Below are 20,968 nucleotides of genomic sequence, written 5' to 3'. Positions count from 1 at the left end.
CAGCCAAGCTCCCTTCAGTACCTCTCTCCAAGTATTTTAAAAACATAGTTGCAAGTTTTCCTTTTAGTTGGACAATGTATTTTCCAGGCAAAGAGAATTAAAGTAGGGCTGTGTATATACAATCAACAAGGTTTGACAGAAGAGAATTTGAATACAGTAAAACAATTTTGAAAACAAAACGTTTACTACTAGTCTTGAAAACAATCCAGTTAATATTAGTTTAAAAAATTTACTTATCCTCCTTCTTATCATCATACTTTATTTAGTACTTAATCTGTGCCAGATACTGGCTTAACCCATATTGTGTCATTTTATCCTCTATAACCCTATAAGGAAGGTAGGAGCACTGTCTCCATCTTACAGATGAGAAAACAGTGGCTCAGAGATGTTAGTAATAAATTCGAACCCATTCCTACCTGCCTGATTCCAAAGTCTCTGGTTTTAACTACTCTAAACACTTCCTAAATTTTCCAGATTTCACGGGGCCCAAATGGGAAATACAAAGAGTACGATTTAAAGGTCATTGAAAGGCCTGCTCACTTGCCTTAAAAGTACCTTTACTACAGGAAGGCTTTTCTAGAAGGACACAAACTTTAGAGACCTTAAGGACATATATTGCATATATTGCTAAATCTGACCAAATAAAGTTAGAAAACTTCTACATTGTTAAAAGAAATGACAAACTTGGAAAATATTTGCAACACATAGGAGAGACAAAGGGATGCTTTTCTTAACTTTCAAAAGAGAAGGACAAACGGCTCAGTAGAAAAACTGGCAGAGGATATGAAAGTGAGTTTACTGGAAAAGAAATACACATGGTCACAACAGATATGAAATGACACTCCTCTTCACTTAAAATTAAACAAATTCAAATTAAAGCTACAAGCTATGAGATAACACTTTCCACTGATCAGATGGGCATATATTAAGAGGTTTAATGATACTCAGTGTGGCTGAGGGTATGGCAGAATGGGCATCCTTACACGCTATTGGTGTAATTGTGTTCAATCTTTTGGGAGGGCAATTTGGTAATATCTACTACTGCTGAAAATTAATCCGGCGTATATACTCACAAAAGTGTTCCAAAACACATGAATTAGGTTGTTCAATGCAGTGCTACAGTGATAAAGGATTTTAAAAAAACAACATCAATCAAGAAGCAAATTACTTAATAAATTATGGTATGTCCATATGTTGTAATATCATACATCTCTTAAAAACAGAGGCAGATATATATACATGCTTTTATGGAAAGATCTTCAAGAAATATAATCACATGAAAGAAGGAGGGTGAAGAGTAATGTATATGATATGATTCCTTTTATGTAAGAGAAAAATACATATAGAGGTCTCAAAGGAATCGCAAGAAACTGTTAACACTGGTTACCTTTAGAGAGAGGGACTGGGGTGTGTGTGTTTGTGGTAAAGAAGCCTAGAATTTTCTTTCTGTGATTTTCTACAGAGTTCCGACTTTCAAACCACAGACACATATTACTTTCATATTTTTATCTTTCAATATCAATGGGGCTTATCTAGATGGTGAGATTTATAGGCCGTTTTAATTTGTATTCTTTATATTCCTCTTTCTTAAAAAATAAATATAATTAAAATGTCTTTTACTACGGGCCTGCCAGGATGCCTTCAAGGTCTTCCACTGAGCTTTTTCCCTTGGCTGATGGTACAGCCCCTCCAGCAGGTCTCCAGTAACATGCTCAGATGAGAGCAACCCATTGGCAACCATCAGTACTATGAGACCCTTTCTGGAGAGCTGTCATTTACGAAAGCAAAGAGACCTGGGTCCTCAGAGGTTGGTCATAGGACAGGACAGAATGTGTGTGTTTTAAAATAATATGCTGGGCTTCCCTGGTGGCGCAGTGGTTGAGAGTCCGCCTGCCGATGCAGGGGACACGGGTTCGTGCCCCGGTCCGGGAAGATCCCACATGCCGCGGAGCGGCTGGGCCTGTGAGCCATGGCCGCTGAGCCTGCGCGTCCGGAGCCTGTGCTCCGCAGCGGGAGAGGCCACAGCGGTGAGAGGCCCGCATACCACAAAACAAACAAACAAACAAACAAACAAACAAACAAACAAATAAATAAAAGAAAATAATATGTTTTGTCTTTTGTTGCATTATAAAAATAATAAATGCTCAGAAAATTAAAGAGAACAAAATCAAATCACTCAAAATTCCTTATGCAGCAATTATCATTGCTAACATTTACTTTATTTTATTTTATTTTAAAAATTTTTTGGCCATGCCGCACAGCATGTTGGCTCTTAGTTCCCCGACCAGGGATTGAACCCATGCCCCCTGCATTGGAAGCATGGAGTCTTAACCACTGGACCGCCAGGAAAGTCCCATTGCTAACATTTAGATAAACCTCCTCTCAATTTTTTTTCTCTGTACATATGTACCACCCCTGCCCCCTTACAGATGTAGCAGTATACAGTATATAGTTTTGTATCCTGAACTTTCCACTGAATATTATTTTGTGAGTATTTTCCTTATACCTGCAGGTTTGGGGGCTATGGGAATGGTCTGTTCTGGGTGCAGACAATGAGGGGAGTGCATTTTTGATAGGAATATTAAAAACAATAATAAAACTGATGAATAACAGGACTGTGTTTACTATCCCCATTCACCGGAAATTGTAAACAATGTCAGGATAAAATATTCTTCCCACTGTCCAGTCTCCCTTTAGCATACACCACTGTATGCCCACACAGCTCTGACTAGGGGAGAGGGAAGGGAAAGGCTGGATTTCTATCTGGGGAAGACAGGCTGAGGGCTGCAGGGAGGGGGCTCAGAGTTAGCCAGGGGAGTCCCTGAAAGAGGGAATGAAGAGGAGACATTTCAAACAGCCTCTCCTTTACTGCTAGTTTGTTGCTTAGTTAGATTCAGTTCACTTGAGAATCTGCTTGACTTAAAAAAAAAACTTAGCAGTTGTCTTATGTGCATATAACTTAAGTCATCAGTACCTTCAAAATGCTGGTCTAAATACCCTCTGTTGTGCCATCTCTAATCCTTGGTCTGAAATGGCCAAAACCCGCGATTAATTGATCAATTATAAAATAAAAATGGGCTTCCTGACTCCATTTCCAGATGTGTTTTAGCCTGTGATGATGTTAAAATAATGGATTTCCAAAGTTATCTAGGCTTGCTGCATGTTGTTTGAGTTTTACACTCTACACCTGCTAATTCATCCAGTATGACTGGAGGATCAATGAAGCTAAAAACATCTTCTGATGACTCCTCTGTTGTGGAGCGAATATTCTTGGTTCCCTGGGAAGTCAACCCACGGTAGATTTCAGATTCCTTCAAGAATCAGCAAAGCATGCTAGACTCACCAGGAAATGACTTCCTCATTTCTTTGATTTTACAGTCAGCTCCATGCATTTGGTAAACTTGAAATTACTGGGCCATCTCGTACTGATGGTGGAGCAATATGGGGCCATGATCAAAGCTTTAGCTCTAATACAGTTTCATGTTTTAGAACCTTAAAAACAAACATTTTGCATTGAAAGAAATTTCTTAATTAACTTCTGAAGAATTTGTACATTGAAACATCTTATCCTGCTGGAGAAGACTGATAGAGCAAACGTACTACCTTCTGCTGAAGAGAAACTGTATTTAGAAGGAAGTTGCTATTCTCATAAAACTTTTAATAGGAAGAAGTGAATCAAATTCCTTAATTACCATTTTATGGTTGGTAAAAGGGCAAATAACATGCCATCCATTTCTAAACTTCTAAATGTCTCTGGTGCTTTTAATTAAAGCTGCCATCTAGAAACTACTAAAGCAATTTTACGCAATTAGTTATTTATAGGTTACCATAATACACCACTCAAAATATGATTTTAGTGATTTGCAGTCTGTAAGTGTGTGATCCCTGTCATTTTTGTTTGATGGAGAGGGGGTTCTTTTTTTAATCAGCTGAGGTGATGTGACACTGATGAGCTGTGATAAGGAAAGTTTTGGGGGCTAGTGATCTCAAATAAAAAGAGGAAGAATCATAATCCCATTCTGTCTGTCCTGATTTGTAGGGGTTGAAGTTTCATTCTAGACAATACTGCAGAGAAGTATATCATCGTTATTCTCCCATCTCTCTCCACTTTGCTGCCTTTCTGCCCGATACCTAGCACCGCCCTTCCTCATGCTACCTGGAGTAGCTGCCACCTTGGCTTGTCCCCCTCCAGTGATCTCTCTCCAAACACATCCATCCTGTGCTCCATGTCCTTAAAGCCCCCATAAAGTGTTTTAATGAGGAATTAATGTGTTGCTCTCCTAGGCAATATCCTGCATTCAACACTGAAGTTCACATCCGAAGAAAACCCTCATGGAATGAATTTAATGGCAGGCTTCTAAGGGAATTATTTTGGTTACATGGGTCTTGGTGGGGGAGGGGGCTCCTCAAAATACAACATGTAGAAAGAACCAGCACTAGAATTGCTGCATCTCAAGGTCGGGAGGGATCAGCTAATCAAATCACATGTAATACCCGAATCCCACCCTACCTTGACTCCTGCTTCTTTTGTGGCACCATTCTACCCTAGAAATGACCAAGTCTCCTTGGACAATTTGGAACTTGCCTCCTTTAAAAGTAACTTATTCCACGTTTGGGTCACTATTATAAGCAGCATTAGTATTAGCAACCAAACAGCAAGCCTGATCATAATGGCAGGTAACACTTAATGTGTACACCCCACAGGCTGGGCACTGTGCTTTACAATGCACTTCACCTGCATTACCAAACACTCTCATGTAGGCACTATTACTCGCATTCTAACTTCATAGATGAGGAAGCTGAAGCTCAAGGAAGTTAGGTGACTTACACAAGGTCACACATTTAATGAGTGGTGGGTCTGGGATTTGCATCCAGTTGTTTGACTCCAGAACCTGGGAACTTAGCTCTCATGGTATTTGGCCTCTAAAGTATTATCTGTTTGCTAGAATGCATGAAAATTAAAATAAATGCAGAAGAAAAAGTCATTTAATGTTGTATTTGTAGCTTTATAAAACCTGAATGAACTTAATACAAGTTCCGCTGTATTAACCATGGATGTGACCTGGACCAATTAGCCACGGCTAGATGTAAGTGCCTTCCTTTTGTCTGACTTCTCCACCAACAGCTTATGGCTTTAGGATTGTGACAGAAAAGGCAGAAAGGTTCTCAGATTCCAGCTGCTGACACAATGTAAGGTCTACATCTTTTGACTACTCATAAGCAGATGCATTAGACCAACTGCAAATAACAAGTTAAGCTCTCATTCTGGTTGTGTCACAGGTACTAAGTCATCAGGTGTAGCTACCGTAAACTGACAGACCAATAACAGAGTTTAGGAAGGAAATACCCAGGAGTGGAAACAGCACAGGATCACTGAGTAATAAAGAACAAATATTTTGTCTGAATTCTAAGGCTTTGTCAAACATATTTTTCTCAAGATGCCTCTGATTCTAGGACAAGGATGTGGGAGGAAAGTTCTCACAGGAAATGTCTTGACACTGAGCTGGGAATTTGGCATGGGCGGTAGAATGTTGATCTTACCCAAAAAGCTGACTTCACTAAGTGGTGTTTCCAAACCATTCTCACATACCTCAAGGCCTAACTGTACTTCCTCATTTTTAGCAGAATAGACCCACTTCTCTAGAACACTGAGGCTATCAGAATGGAGTACCATCAACTTTCTAGCACCTTCTATCTACAAACAAAGTTCTCAGCCTTACACCTACACATTATCTTAGGATGGTCTCTTCAATCTCCCCTCCCATTCAAGGCCTGCTCCAGTTTCCTCAAGATCTGGTTTCATCATTTATCCTCTGTCTCCTGTATCTTCCCATTTACCTATCATCATTGCCATGTCTCCCACAGAAAAAGCCTCCCCTGAGTGCCTTGTCCTCTTACTACTTATCACTCTGTCTTTCACATCCAAGCCTCTCAGAAGAATGATCTTCACTAATCATATTTACTTCCTCACCTCTCACTGGCTCATCAAATGCCTGAAATCTGGCTTCCACCTCTACCACCATTCAGACCACCAAAGGCAGGGTCACCAATGAGCTCCTCGTTGCCTAATCCAATGGCTACAAATGTGTGACATCTGATATTGTTTTTCACACCTTCTTGAAACAAACGATTCCCTTGGCTTCCTGGATACCAAGCTTTCTTTGTTCACCTCCTCTACTTGTGAAGATTTCCTCTCTGTCTCTTTCATTAGATCCTCTTCCATTGCCTACCCTATAAATACTAGCATTCCCTATGATTTCTTTGCCCCAGCCTTGCTCTTGTGCATTTACCCTGTCACCAAAACAATCTATCAAAAATGCATCCATCAATACAGACTGCCAACAAACACATGAAGGAATGCTCAACATCATTAATCATTAGAGAAATGCAAATCAAAACTAAAATGAGATATCATCTCACACCAGTCAGAATGGCCATCATCAAGAAATCTAGAAACAATAAATGCTGGAGAGGGTGTGGAGAAAAGGGAACACTCTTGCACTGCTGGTGGGAATGTGAATTGGTACAGCCACTATGGAGAACAGTACGGAGGTTCCTTAAAAAACTAAAAATAGAACTACCATATGATCCGGCAATCCCAGTACTAGGCATATACCCTGAGAAAACCATAATTCAAAAAGAGACATGTACCAAAATGTTCATTGCAGCTCTATTCACAATAGCCCGGAGCTGGAAACAACCTAAGTGTCCATCATCGGATGAATGGATAAAGAAGATGTGGCACATATATACAATGGAATATTACTCAGCCATAAAAAGAAACGAAACTGAGCTATTTGTAATGAGGTGGATAGACCTAGAGTCTGTCATACAGAGTGAAGTAAGTCAGAAAGAGAAAGACAAATACCGTATGCTAACACATATATATGGAATTTTAAAAAAATGTCATGAAGAACCTAGGGGTAAAACAGGAATAAAGACACAGACCTACTTGAGAATGGACTTGAGGATATGGGGAGGGGGAAGGGTAAGCTGTGACAAAGCGAAAGAGAGGCATGGACATATATACACTACCAAACGTAAGGTAGATAGATAGTGGGAAGCAGCCGCAGAGCACAGGGAGATCAGCTCGGTGCTTTGTGACCGCCTGGAGGGGTGGGATGGGGAGGGTGGGAGGGAGGGAGATGCATGAGGGAAGGGATGTGGGAACAGATGTATATGTATGACTGATTCACTTTGTTATAAAGCAGAAACTAAAAAAAAAAAAATGCATCCATCAAATGACCATGTCACTTTCCTGCTTCAAATCTTTTGCCTACAGGACAAAATGCAAACTTCTTATTCTTGCCCTGCTCCTATTACCTCAAATATGTTTACTTTAATAATACTGGATTATTTATAGTTTCCCAAATATACCATTCATTTTACGCATGCTGCAGCTTGCCTGTAATTTTGGTGAGGGCTGGCACTGGTGCCAATCCAAATGGTTATGTCACCATAGTGGATCATGTACTAAAGGAATTTAGGAAATGTCTTATTGCACCCTAGGTGCATAATAGAACCAAAAGAACATTCTCATATGTGTTTGTGCACTATACTCTCTCCCTCATAGATACCAGTTACATGAGCAAGATGTCACTGATGAGAGTTCTACCATCTTTCCACTAACTCCAAATTTAGCCTTTCAAAATAGCATTTAGATACCAGGGGAATCAGTAGAGCTTCAGGGTGCACCTCGGATAGATCTGGGTAGGGACAAAAACATTGTTTTTGTCTAGTCTTTATCATACCCAGCTTTCTTAATTGCCAATAAAGTTAAAGGAACTCCTGTGTGATTAGTGTCATGAATAACCTAAAAACACTTTCGGAAGCCAACAAGATTTAAGGATCATTTCCCTCCTTGGGAGTGGCTCCAGGGCTGTTTGCATTTGTGGGGCTATTGCCCAATTCCTGCTGAGTTCTGAGGTCAGTATGCTTAAAGATGCACATGAAAATAGAAATATACTCCTTGGTGAGGTCCAAGAAAACAAAATTAAGTCATTGATTAATTTCATCCTGTCCAGTCGCTCCTTCACCCTCTGTAGCTACTTAAAAAAAATAAATGTATTCAGCTTGTCACAAATTTTATTTTATATCTCCACCTAGTAGCATTTCACATTCTGCTTAAGTACTTGGTCATCTATTACATGACTCATTAGTTTGAGTTCTCTGTAGAATTAAAGAACGTTGCAGTAAAAATAATAAATGGAACCTAAGTTTCAACTACATCATCCATGCATGTTTTAAAAGCATCTTTCAAAGTCAGTTCAAACTCATATACAATGCCAGGGATTAGCACACCATCAACTTCTTGGCTAAACTTTTTTCCTTGCCCCATTACATTGAAGTATTGATGAATAAAATGGCAAATGTTTCTCTTTACTGGGATTCAAATCAAAGTGCGTAAAACTGGATCAGATAAAGACTTCTTCCCAGGAGAAGTACCCAGGGGCTATCTTATATAAAACTCTATTCAGGGGTACTTCCATTTTTCCTTTAAACACAATTTTTAGCTACCAGTTGTAGTCAGTTTAATGAAGTTAAGGTTTCCTGACTCCATCTCTTAAGAAAAAGTTGAAGTTCCTAATTGCAGAATCTTCCAAAGAGATGTGACAAGGTTTCCTGGAGATTTATTTGAACAATTCCATTTACAGATTATGCAAATGCTATGGAGTGCATTATGGGTACACTATCAGAAAAATCAGAGGAATAGTTTTTTGTTTTTTTTTTTTGCGGTACGCGGGCCCCTCACTGTTGTGGCCTCTCCAGTTGTGGAGCACAGGCTCCGGACGCACAGGCTCAGCGGCCATGGCTCACGGGCCCAGCCGCTCCGCGGAATGTGGGATCCTCCCGGACCGGGGCACGAACCCGTGTCCCCTGCATCGGCAGGCGGACCCCCAACCACTGCGCCACCCGGGAAGCCCAGAGGAATAGTTTTAATAGGAAAAGGAAACTGGACTGAAAGTCATTCATCTTCCAAATAAAAATATTTTGTTTTCACCGAATACATGTCATTAGATTGAAAAGCACTTTCCACTATTTCCTACCCTCCTAGAGAAGCCAACAGAGATCATGGATGTTAGCTGAAGGGAAGGCTACCCCGCCCCCCACCCCACCTCATGGGTTTTGGAGTCAGGCAGACCTGGTTTGAATTCCAGAGTTATCTGTAAACTGTCTGATCCTAGATAAATTTCTTAAGGTATCTGAGCCTCTATCTCCTCGTCTTTACAATGGGGATAATACTATTTACCTTGTGAATTGTGAAGATTAGAGATACCCTGTGTAAAATATCTAACACAGTGTACAGCACACAGTAGACACTAAATAAGTTAGAGCTATGGTTATTTTAATACATTAGAGCTGGGAGGGAGATCATCCCAAGCCCTTCAGTTTACAACTGAGCAATCTCAGGACCCAGTGTGTATATGACTAGCCCAATGTAACAAAACTAGTCAATGGCATCATTAAGTCTATTTCAGCGTTCAGGGAGGTACGGTGACTTTCCAAGAAACAGTGGCATTACATGGACTGAACACAAAAGCCTAGGCTCCCTAACCCAGTATTCATAACAGTTTGCTGCCATTTCTCAAAAAAAAAAAAAAAAAAAAAAATCCTATGGCTTCTGACCTTTTTTTTTTTTGCTGACCTTTTGCTGACTGGTTTTAATCCCATTTGATAATTTATTCCAACGTTAGGACAGATGATCTCAAAAGCAAATTTTATTTCATCCTATTTTTAGAATAGATTCAGAAAATAAATTAGCTGTCTTGCAGATTAACATTTATTTGACTTACCTTGCATAATTAAGGACATGCTGGAGAGCCTGCCTGTAATTGCAATATGTTGCTTGTTAAAGTCTTAGAGCGAGCTCTCTTTCCTAACCTAGAAATGATACTCCCTAGATGTACATTTCCATTTTCTACTGATCTACAGCTTTTCTTTATTAGCTTCTAGGTGGAGAGAAAAATCAAACCTCTCCTTCAAGAAATCCATTAAACATTTGCTGTCTTCTAAGGGGGAAGGATGAAGGAGCTGATGTTCATGGTAGCTGTAAAGCCAAAAAACAAACAAATTGGGCTTTCTTGAGAGATAAAGAACCTGCAGGAGAACCTCCAAGACATAATTAGCAATTAGCAATACTCTCCTCTCAATATGCACACCGTGCCCTAATGACTTCTTGCATGATATTTCCTTCCTCTACGGAAGTCTATGAAATTGCCCTGCAGCCTTCCATATAATGAGAACCTCACTTCTGATTCACTGCCAAGGGTAAGTGCTATCTAGATTCAGCGTGGAGATAGGTGCCCTAGCTAGGCACCTAAGTGTTCTGACCAGCATTTTCAGATCAACCGATGTCTGGACATAGGTTCTGCCATCTGAGTGATTTCAAAGATCACTAACAGGGTCCTCAAACACTGTGAATATGGTTGAAGGAGATGTGATGGACACAGTGTGAGTCACACATTCCCTCCCTTTAAACATCCTCATTCACTCACTGGATCAGAGCAGATGTTGCCAACAGCAGCTTTAGTACATTATGTGAAAGCTGTCTTGGATGGATTAGACATTCAGCTGTCTGAAGACTGGGCCGGCTGTTCTTAGGGCCCCTTACTGCTTTGGGATGAATAAAGTGTACCAGATTACTTTAAAAGCCACGCTCAGATAGAAGGCTGCATAAGTCAAGCCAAAGGAAAATGCGCTACTAGCTATGACAAGAAGAAAAACTTAGTTTAATGTTAACTTTAATAGATATATAAATTTTGGCACTCTCATTACTGACGTTTCCAGAGTTCATGTAAATCCTGCTCATCAGGACTCTATTATTGCTGCTTTCCAAGCCAAAAAAAAAAAAAAAGAAAAAAAAAAAGAAAAGAAAAGCAGAGCTGCAGTGAACCAATTATTTGCTTTATTTGGAAAAGCTGACATTCATCCTCTATGTGGCAAGTTGAATGTGGTAGGTGAGATGAGTGGTTTTCATACCAGCAGCAACTCGGGAGGATGTCAATTTCAGGCACAATACAAGCTTGATTCCTCCCTATTTCTCATGCAGAAATCCTTATAATACCTGTAAGCGTTTTAAACCTGTGTAAAAGGTGGGACCCAGCCTGATGTATTTCCTTGAAAGATGAGGTGATTATATGTTGCACCTGAGTTATGCATTCACTCATCAAATATTTACTGCGGACCTACTATGTGTAAGGATCGAGCACAGGTACAAGAGGAAAAAAGAAACATTTCCAAACACTTTACCATGATACTTATGGGTGGGGACGCTTATGGCCCCTTAGGGAAAAAAGGTCATCCCCTTTAAGTGCCATTGAAATTCCTCTTAGGAATACTTGGGTATGGATAAGTTACCTAATTGGTCAATTACACAAGAAACATGTGTAGTGGATCTCACACCGTGCAAGATATTGCTGAGGAGGTGGGGAAGAGTCATAAGAAATATTAGATATAGTTTCTCATCTCAAGCAGCTCACTTTGGTAATAAAAACCACTCCATTCATGAAAGGACTGGAAAGTAAAAGAAGGCAAAATATAATCAGGTACTAATTGGGTAGTGGAGACACTTAAAAGAAATTCAGATTTAATGGGCTGGGTTAGCCAGAAGGGCTTTATGAAAGACACATGCCTTGAGTATGGCGTTGAAGAAAGGGACGGCTTTAAACTCCGATTGTAGTTGAAATTTAATCCCCATATGGCAAATGTCAAATAGCTAAAGAGTAACCTCTTAATATTTGAAATAGTAAGTTGACCATCTAACAAATTAAACACATTGACCTCACTATATTTTTTGGCATGGAAAGGTGTTCATAATACATTAAGTATGAAAAGCAAATTACAGAACAGCATTCTATAATGTGATTCCATTATTAGAGAATAAAATATATGATATGCATAGAAAAAGGTCTAGAAGGATATATACTAAAATGTTAACAGTGGTTTTCTAGATGTGGTAGGATTATGGGTGACCTCAATTAAAAACATTTTTTGTGTTCTCTCTTTTCTAATTTTTCTGCAACAATTGTGTATTATTTGTGTAACAGTTAAAAAAAACACATTGGGTTCTTAAAACCCACTACAATGAATACTTCATAAAACCCGCTGAGATAAAAGCACACATACACACAACATCTTGGAGAAGGAACAGAGAAGAATGATTAAATAATAAAGGAGATAGGGTGGATGATATATGATGACAGACTTAAAAGTTGACTATCCTTCAGCTTAGTGGCCTAAGATGGGAATATGATCCAAGTCTATAAAATCATGAAGCTGACTGGGAGAACACGTTTATTTACAAATCCCAGGCAACAGAATTGAGGGTTGGCCCTTAAAGATTGAGAAGCTGAATTTAGAAAAAAATAATAGTAAGGCTGAGCTCTCACAGAAGGCCAAAAAAAAAAAAAAATTTGGAATTTGTTATACTAGGGGTAATATAAATTGAAAATATAAATAGCTTCAAGAATGATTTAGATAAATTAATGGAAGATAGGTTCATTAAAGGTTGGTTGTTAAGGAAAAGCCAGGAATGTCTAAAGTCTGTGAGATACTCAATATATTTGAAAGCGGTAGAAGGTGGCACAGACCTGACCCCAAACCAGTGCAGGCCACAGTGCTAAAGTCTTCCTCCTGGAGGCTCCCTGCTGGCCAGGAGTTAACCCTTTAGTTGTTGGACTATTGGGAGTTTCCAGGAAGGAGATCATGGGGACAGGCTGGGGTGTCCAGGAGGCAGAGGGTTCTGGGCAATAACTATTTATCAACCAGAAGCATTCCAATATTTTAATAACAGTTATGACTACACTAATGCATATTGGCTAAGAATTAGTCCTGGGTGTGCCTATCTTCCGAGACAGACTTCAGAGATGATGTCTGTCAGAGGTACATTGGGATGGATGGACTACAGTGTGATAACGATCTTAGGATTCTGAGAAGTCAAATGAAACCTTTAAATAACCAAAGGATTTTTAATTTTTACCTCGAGGGCTGTTCAGTGAAGCTTCCGATGCTCTCCCTCCATCTCCACAGTGACTCTGGTCAAAGGGAAGGCACTGATCTCCTGTTCCTGCCACCACTTCAAAATTCTTGGTCAAATCTTTTGTTTCCACAAGAGATTTCAACTTGTAGACTTTTCGGGTATTGGTGTCTGATAGATAAAGTGATTCAGACACAGGGTCCATAGCCAGATAGTATTTGTGAGCAGGACTTGTGCTAAGGAAGAGAAAAGTAAAGTTATTCAAAGCAATTTGTTCAGCATACACTCCCTGGGGTCTGCCTTTTGTCACAAATGGAAAATTCTCTTAAGAGATAAAAGAATTAATGTATCTTCCTTATGTACCGAGGCGATAGATAACCTCTTTGTTTTTCTAGTAATGGGTCTGGTATTAAAATATAATTCAGTGCATACTGCTAACCTGTAATGTTCCTGATATTCCAATACCGTCCATTTGGGGGTAGAGAAAGAAGCAGAAGACAGAAAATCCCAGGAGATACTTTTTCTCATACATACCTTTCATAGCCCCCTCAGTTCTCCAATTACCTACTAGATGACTGCCTGGATGTCTAAGTCACCTCAAACTCAACAAATCCAAAACAGAAGTTATTCTCTTCCTGCCTTCCCCATCCTTCAAAAACCTACTTCTTGTCTTCTGGGCTTCCTGCCTCACCTGCGGTCACTACTGTCCTCCCAGGGTCCTGCTGGAAATTGAAAGGCACGTACAAAAAGTGAGGAGTGTGTCTTAGGCAGGGCTGCGCTGGAGATACTTTTCCACTCCAAGCTTCCTTTTGTTAGCTGACCACTGTACTTCTCTAATACACTTTTTCTTTTTCAGGACATAATAGAAGTGATCATATTTGACCTTGTTTTGGTTATAATTACAATCATCCATACCTCCAACAGGTGACACTCAAGTAACCTTGATTGGATTTCGGTATTCCTGAAACTCTTCAGTTACATACTTACATAGGACCTTGTGTTATTTTTATCTGCATACGTGGCTGAGCTCATTCATTAGTTTTGACTATTCCTAATATCATTTTTCCAATAGCTGCAGGAACTTTGGTTTGGGGGACATTTTGCTTGAACTTAAGGTTCATGTACTGCTGATATCATCCAAGCTCCCAACATGGAAGTCTAACCCTTACTCTCCCCTTTTCTCTCCACATTGTGCCTAATTGTGCCTGGAAACAAGCTTTCAGAAGATTTGTCCCTCCTGCCATCACATTAGTTCTAACTCTTATCATCTGTGGCCTGGAATATTTTCTATAGTCCTGCCCATAGGAGGTGTCTTTGAAATCTTAAATCCATTTTCCCCCCATACTGACTCCAGGGTTATTCTGATCATTTGGTTCCCATCTTTAAAAACTGTACAAACTTTTAAGTGTTCCTTGGTGTGGTGCACATTCCTTTCTTCACTTAGTAATTAATTCTCTTTAACCTTTTAAGGCTTTACTCAGGCATCACCTTCTGAAGAAAGCCTTCCGGAAATGTCTAGGCTCGGTTATTTGCACTATGCTTACCTCTATTCTCGGGGATCACACGTCATATTACTTTTTAAAAAATGTACTGGTATGCCCCAGTAAACCACGAGAGCTTGGAGGAGAGCAATCTTGTCTTATCTCTAACGTGCTCACTGCACAGCACTCTGCCTCACACCCAATGGTCTAAGCCAGAAACCAGAAGCCATTCTTTACTTCCTCTTTCCGCCATTCCCCATATCCAGGAAAACATCATTTAAAAAAAATTCTACCTCCTAAACTCTTTTCCGATCTGCCCACTTCTCTTTATCTCCACCGTCATTAGTCCTGACATCTCTCAGCTGCACTCCTTGCTTGGTAATACCATTTCTGTATTGTGGATTTGTTCATCAAGTCGTTCAGAAGTATTTACTAAGTGCAAACAATGTGCCAAGGAACTGTGCTATGGTCTGGAGACCTACCTGTGTGCCCAATACAGCGCCTTGCTGCATGAAACTCACAGTCTAGTGGGGGAGTCAGATCAGTAAATAGGCTATGATTGTCATTAATCCAAGTGTTACAGTAGAAGTAGAAAGGGAGAGAAATGAGCAGATAGGAGGGACACGTGACCTAGCAGCAGCTATCACATTGCATTAGCATTATTTTTTTTAAATTATGAAGTCCATACTTTACTCATATTTCCTTAGTTTTTAATTAATATCCTTTTTCTGTTTCAGGATTCCACCTAGGATACCAAATTATATTTAGTCTTCGTCTCCTTAGGCTTCCCTGGGCTGTGACAGTTTCTTAGACTTCCCTTGTTTTTGATGACCCTGATAGTTTTAAGGAGTACAGGTTAGATATTTTGTAGGATGCCCCCACGGCAACATGTCTGATTTTTCTTCTTTCTCATAGTTATACAGCGATTACAGGTTTTGGGGAGGAAGACCACAAGGGTAAAGTGCCATTCTCATCAAATCAAATCAAGGGTAATAATATCAACATGACTTACTGTTGATGTTGACCTCGATCGCCTGGCTGAGGTAGTGTTTGTCAAGTTTCTCCTCTGCAAATTTACTTTCTCTCTTACTTTCCACATTGTATTCTTTGGAAGGAAGTCATTCTGCCAAGGCAACACTTAAGGAGTAGGGAGTTATACTCCACCTCCTTGAGGGTCGAGTAGCTACATAAATTATTTGGAGTTCTTCTGCATGAGAACCTTATCTTTTCTCCTCCATTTATTTATGAACTCAACCATTTATTTATATCAGTATGGACTCATGGATATTTGCTTTATACTTTGCATTAAACTCCTGTGACTTTATTTTGTTGCTCAAATTGTTCCAGCTCTAGCCATTGGGAGCTCTTTCTGTGGGCTTATGTGCCCCTCATAAACCCCCATCAATGTCGGTGCATTTTGGTTTTTTTTGAGCACTTCCTTACTTTCTGGAAGTACAAGATGTTGCAGACTCATCTTGTATAATCCCTGCTCCAGGACTAGAATGAGTCATTTCTCCAAGGACCCCTGGTTCCTTTTATTGAAGAATGGTATTAGAAACTGAGACCTGAGTGCTGGGTGTAAGCACTATTTTTTCCACATCTCTCTCTCTCCAGCTACACTGTGAACTCTTTGCAGGCAAGAACCTTATTCCTCTCTCTACCTCAGTGCCAACAGAGGGTCCGACAGGGTTGATGTTCAGGAAGTGCTGAACTAAACTGTAGGACATGAAACTAACTAAGACATAGAGGAGTTCGGGCCTTGGCTACTTAGCCAAGCAAAATGGAGGGGAGAAGGTCATTAGAATGATTAAGATACTTCTTAAGGACTGGCATGTTCCTGATTGTATTTGTAATTGCATTTGCCCTCTAAGCATATTTATATTTATGATAGTAAGGCTGGCAAATACTGATTTGAGACCCAGTTTATGGTTTTAATTGGAAAAAAATCAAATCCAATTGGAATACTTGATTTTTTTCTACTTACCTTCATCAAATAAGAGAATCCGGTAGATTCCAGGGACATCTTCAACCCTGGAACCACCATGACAGCTGCTGTAAATAAACTGTAAAGGGTCCCAACAGATTCCAGAATTGATTTGGCAGTCATATCAGACAAAGCATCTCTGTAGCAAAGACTGCTTAAATAGGGGTTTGAGGAAAAGTTTTGACATATTTACTTGCACTTTTTGCCTTCAGAATAAAATTTTTCCAGTGCCCTTAGATCTCTCTAGAATACAGAAGGGGTCACAACCCTTCCCTGAAACAACCTTCAATACTTTGGTAGCCAGTCTGTGGAAGTTTCAACTGAGCCAGATCAATCATGTTTTGTTTAGGAAAAGTCCATAGGCTATTTTTCCATGGGAAATGTTATTTGCACAAAAGCACTTTGGAATGCATTCCATTCATTTATTATTGAATATCCCCAATGTGCCTGTGAGGGAAGTTGGAATTATCATTCTTCTCAAACCTCAGCTGGGGAAACCCAGACACATAGAAGGCTCGCCCAAGGTCGCCAACAAGCCTGTGCTTGGACTAATATTAGATTAGATCATATGTGACTGTGTATGAAAATAAATACCTACAAGAATAGTCTTGTTCTGAAAGTGGCAAAAAAAAAAAATCACTGTTACTGTCTTCTTCTAACTATGTTGCTCAGCGAGGCTGTTCTCAAACTTTGCACACTGGCCTTTAGAAAATGGAACAGCCCAACGCACCAAATTCAAATCCGATGGTTATTTTCTTGACAGCCAACAGTCAGGAAGGTCTCCTATATTGAGATGTAATTTCTTGCCATTTCATGCCATTTCCCAAGTGCACATCAGCTCTTTTGAGATTGTTTCTTTCTACTTTGTGAAAACATGCCAAACCTGAGAAAGAAAAACCACTGGACTACATTCCAATTTGTTCTAATCCCTTGTGTCTAAACGTGTATTGCAATTTGAGATACGTGAAGATTTCTCTTACAGCTTCAGTGTTATACTTATTGTCACCTTCTGGTTAGTTTTATATGCAAGCAATGCCCTTCAACTTAGCAAAGATCCCTTCATTCATGCTAGTTAAAATCACACAGATTGTTAAATGGGCAATTAATGCTTATAATTAATGCTGGGCAACATTTTACCAGTAAGCAATTTGATAACCAATTTAATTTGCTTAAGGAATCAGCTATGCTAAAGTAGCAAGGCTGATCTTGTGCACTGGTATTTAGGAAGTGGCATCTCCCAAACAAAATCCAAATTACAAACCCTATCAGTGCCATTTTGATGACAATTGGCATTTGAAAGTGAACAAATTCAATTTTCTCCTTTGCAATTTCAGGTAATTTAGAACAGTTTTGACAAGTGTAACGCATAAACAAATTGAATACAAATACTCATTATGACTAATTTCAGAGTTATGTGCCCTTGTCAGTAAATGGTCAGTTTAAAGTTTATTATTTTTTGGTGGGATAAAATAGAAAACATGAGGTCACATAAGAGGAAAATGGAAAAATCTTATTCGAGAAGGTCATCATGGGCATTCTCTCTTAATACACACGTCAACTACATTCCTGGAAGCAGGAAGATTGCTGTGCTACCTCTCTCTCTACCTGCAACTTGAAAACATCGAATCTATTTGAACTTACAGACTCACTTGTGATATCACCTAAGGAAAATATAAGCCTGAAAGTTTTGCTTTCCCATGAAGTACTGAACGGCCAGCTTTCACTTATCTTGTTTTCTTTTTGGTATATTCTGATCCTCCAGCAAATTCCCACTTAGTGGAGCTCTCTCCTTTTGGAAGACACTTACCTGAGTTATAACTTCCAAGTTCATGTTCACATTATGCCTTTAACCTTACTTAAGAAGTTTCCCTGTTAGCGCATTATTAGGAGGTGGCATCTTAGGCAAGAAGGGGCATTAGGTAGCCACCCATGTGATTTGCTTACCTATGTCTGGTATCTCTGTTTCTAGGGTGCACAAGGTATCCACGAGTGGCAAGTAAAAGCAAACAGAGAGTCATCAGTATCATTCAACAAGCCAAACCTAACCAGACACACCTATTCCTAACTCAGCTTGTGGCTGTTAGAGGGACTCCACAGGGATCACTTAGACATGCAAGCCAAAGTGGACCCAATCCCTCAATCCCTCCAGGCTGCTCCTCCTAAAATGGTGTCAAGGTGACTGAATATCCTGCATGGTGAGTGGGCAAAGCTCTAAGGCAGTTTTTTCAAAAAGTTCACTCGGGACTGTTTTCATTGGAATCGGTTGGGTTCTTGCCACATATGCAGTTTCCTGGGGCTCTCCCCAGTCATATGAATCAGGATCTTGAAGTGGGAGTGGAATTCCCAGGAATTCCATTTTGAATAAACTCAGGTGGTGATTCTGATGCAGAATAAAGTTTAAGAACCACTAGGCTAGGTTTTGAAGAAGTAGCCACTGCAAAGGGTCTGACTGTTCTAGGCTCTATTTTGTTTTTCTGTTTTGTTAAATTTTGAATATTATTTTATTTATTTTTTAATATAGCAGGTTCTTATTAGTTTTGAAAGCCACTTTATCAAAATGCAAACTCTTTCATTATCAAGTCTTGCGTGCAACAGACATCCCAAACCCAACTTTAAGCCACTTATATGATTGCAGAGATAAGATAGGGACATGTCTTGTGAACATTAGCACATTATTTAGCAATATTAAACAATTTAACAAATTGAAAGTATAAAAGTTTTCTCTTCGACCATGATAGAATGTCCCTGGCATCAAAACTGCTGCATCAAGATAGCTTTGATAAAACACCATTTACATCAAACTCCTAGGGCCTTGTGTTGTCCAGTTATCCATGCACCAAGGGGGCAACTGGGGTGGGCAAAACAGAACTATGTCAGAAGCAGCAGAGCGCTTTGGGGAGCCCCTGATCTGTAATCCTCTTGGCACAGGGCACTGCCTAGGCTATTTCACTCTGGGACCCGGTATGGGTCTTCTCACACCGGAAGCGCAGTCCGTGGACAGGCCTGACTTTGGGTCAAATCTGCCCAGAACTAAAAGGCTATAATCATCTGTGAAATATAGTCATTTAAATTTTAAAATCCTTTTAAACCTGGCCCTTATGTCATTTTGAAAAACATGAAGATAACAAATCTTTTTATCTAAACTAGAAAATGTTCTTATTCTTTGGAACATCAGGAAAGAAGAAAAGATACAAAATGATTTCTTTTGAAGCCATCTGCAACTACTGATTCAAGTCTTTTTAAAGAGAATCTTTCTGGGATTTTACTAGTTGGGTTATGGTGAGGATCCACTGACTTTTCTGTTTCATGGGGCCACGTCAAAAGGGTGGGTATCCCCTGGGTTGACACAAAAGATCAAAAGGTAAGGGTGGGGAGATGTGATTAGAAATCTGGCCCCAGACATTTGAACCTCTTTGAGTTTTTTTGTCTTCAGACACTTGCTTGTTTTTGTGGTCTCTAAATTACAGGGTGAGTGTGCTTGAGGCTGGCTCTAATCACCGTTACAGGGCTGATCTTCCTGAAGGAAGCTGAGTTGTAAAAATACTAAAAGGATCTCATTAAAGCATGGTTTCATCTACCACAGAGTCTCATGGTACAGAACCATTTGTGTGGCTACAAAGGGTTCTGAAATTCTTAGGTGATGGCAAGGTGTGGGGAGGGGGATGGTCTGACTTTCTTGCAGCTTCTTCTGATCCTGCCAATAATGTCACTGTGAATTTGGAAAGATGTCCCATATTATGCAGAGCAGCTTCTCTCGTTAGCATCTCAGAGGGAGGAAGTGAAAATGACGGAATTTATTTCCGGTGTATGACCTTGTTCTGTCCCAGAATTACTTTTAGTTATAGATTTCGGATTGAGCCACCACCAAAGTCGGTCTGCTGTCTAGCTGGCAATGGACTGCATGCTGAGGTGTCAGCGTGTGAGCGCTTCACAAGTGCCTGGGCCCATCAGCGGGCATCACCACCTGGCAACTGACTGACTTGAAGCTTGCAGTGAGTTCGGAGAAAGGAGTGGAATGGCACAACTTTTTAGAGCAAGAAATGCTCCTGATGGTAGGACCTTTAAGTAGATCTCTGATTTTGTTCAGGACCTACATGATTAAAAGGGCTGTCTATTCTTTTTTAATTAAAAACTTTTTATTGAGATAATTCACAAACCATAAAATTCACGCTTCTAAAAGGTGCAATTCAGCAGTTTCCAGTACATTCATAGAGTTGTGCAACCATCACTATCACTGAATTCCAGAACATTTTCATCATCCCATGAGGAAACCCCGTGCCCATCAGCAGTCATTCCCCATTTCCCCAGCTCCCCTAGCCCCAGGTAACCATTAATCTGCTTTCTGCCTCTATGGATTTGCTTATTCTGGACATTTTATATGAACAGAATCATATAATACGTATCCTTTTGTGTCTGGTTTCTTTCACTTAGCATCATTTCTGACCTATTCTTTGTACATCCAGTGAGGTGGGGGATGGAGAAAAAAGGGACATGCCAACTTCGGAGTTGCTGTCTCGTGACCAGTCG

General features: G+C 39.9%; 1 protein-coding gene across 3 annotated transcripts in view; it reads right to left on the bottom strand.

Moving 5' to 3' along the window:
• TENM1 (teneurin transmembrane protein 1) overlaps positions 1–20,968 on the bottom strand; it is a gene marked incomplete at both ends in the record, with an annotated part of 588,520 nt that overhangs the window by 93,525 nt on the left and 474,027 nt on the right. For 2 of the 3 annotated variants that reach the window (XM_081221281.1, XM_081221283.1), the window contains 2 exons: positions 12,980–13,212; positions 18,386–18,406. In XM_081221281.1, coding sequence (XP_081077407.1) covers positions 12,980–13,212; positions 18,386–18,406 — 254 coding nt within the window. The remainder of the gene's footprint in view (positions 1–12,979; positions 13,213–18,385; positions 18,407–20,968) is intronic. The other variant, XM_081221282.1, reaches the window with a different exon arrangement.

The sequence above is a fragment of the Mesoplodon bidens genome (assembly GCF_964165515.1).
Source record: "Mesoplodon bidens genome assembly, chromosome: X".
NCBI lineage: Eukaryota > Metazoa > Chordata > Mammalia > Artiodactyla > Ziphiidae > Mesoplodon > Mesoplodon bidens.
Note: the sequence above shows the minus strand (reverse complement) of the source record. Positions and strands in the feature narration are given on the sequence as shown.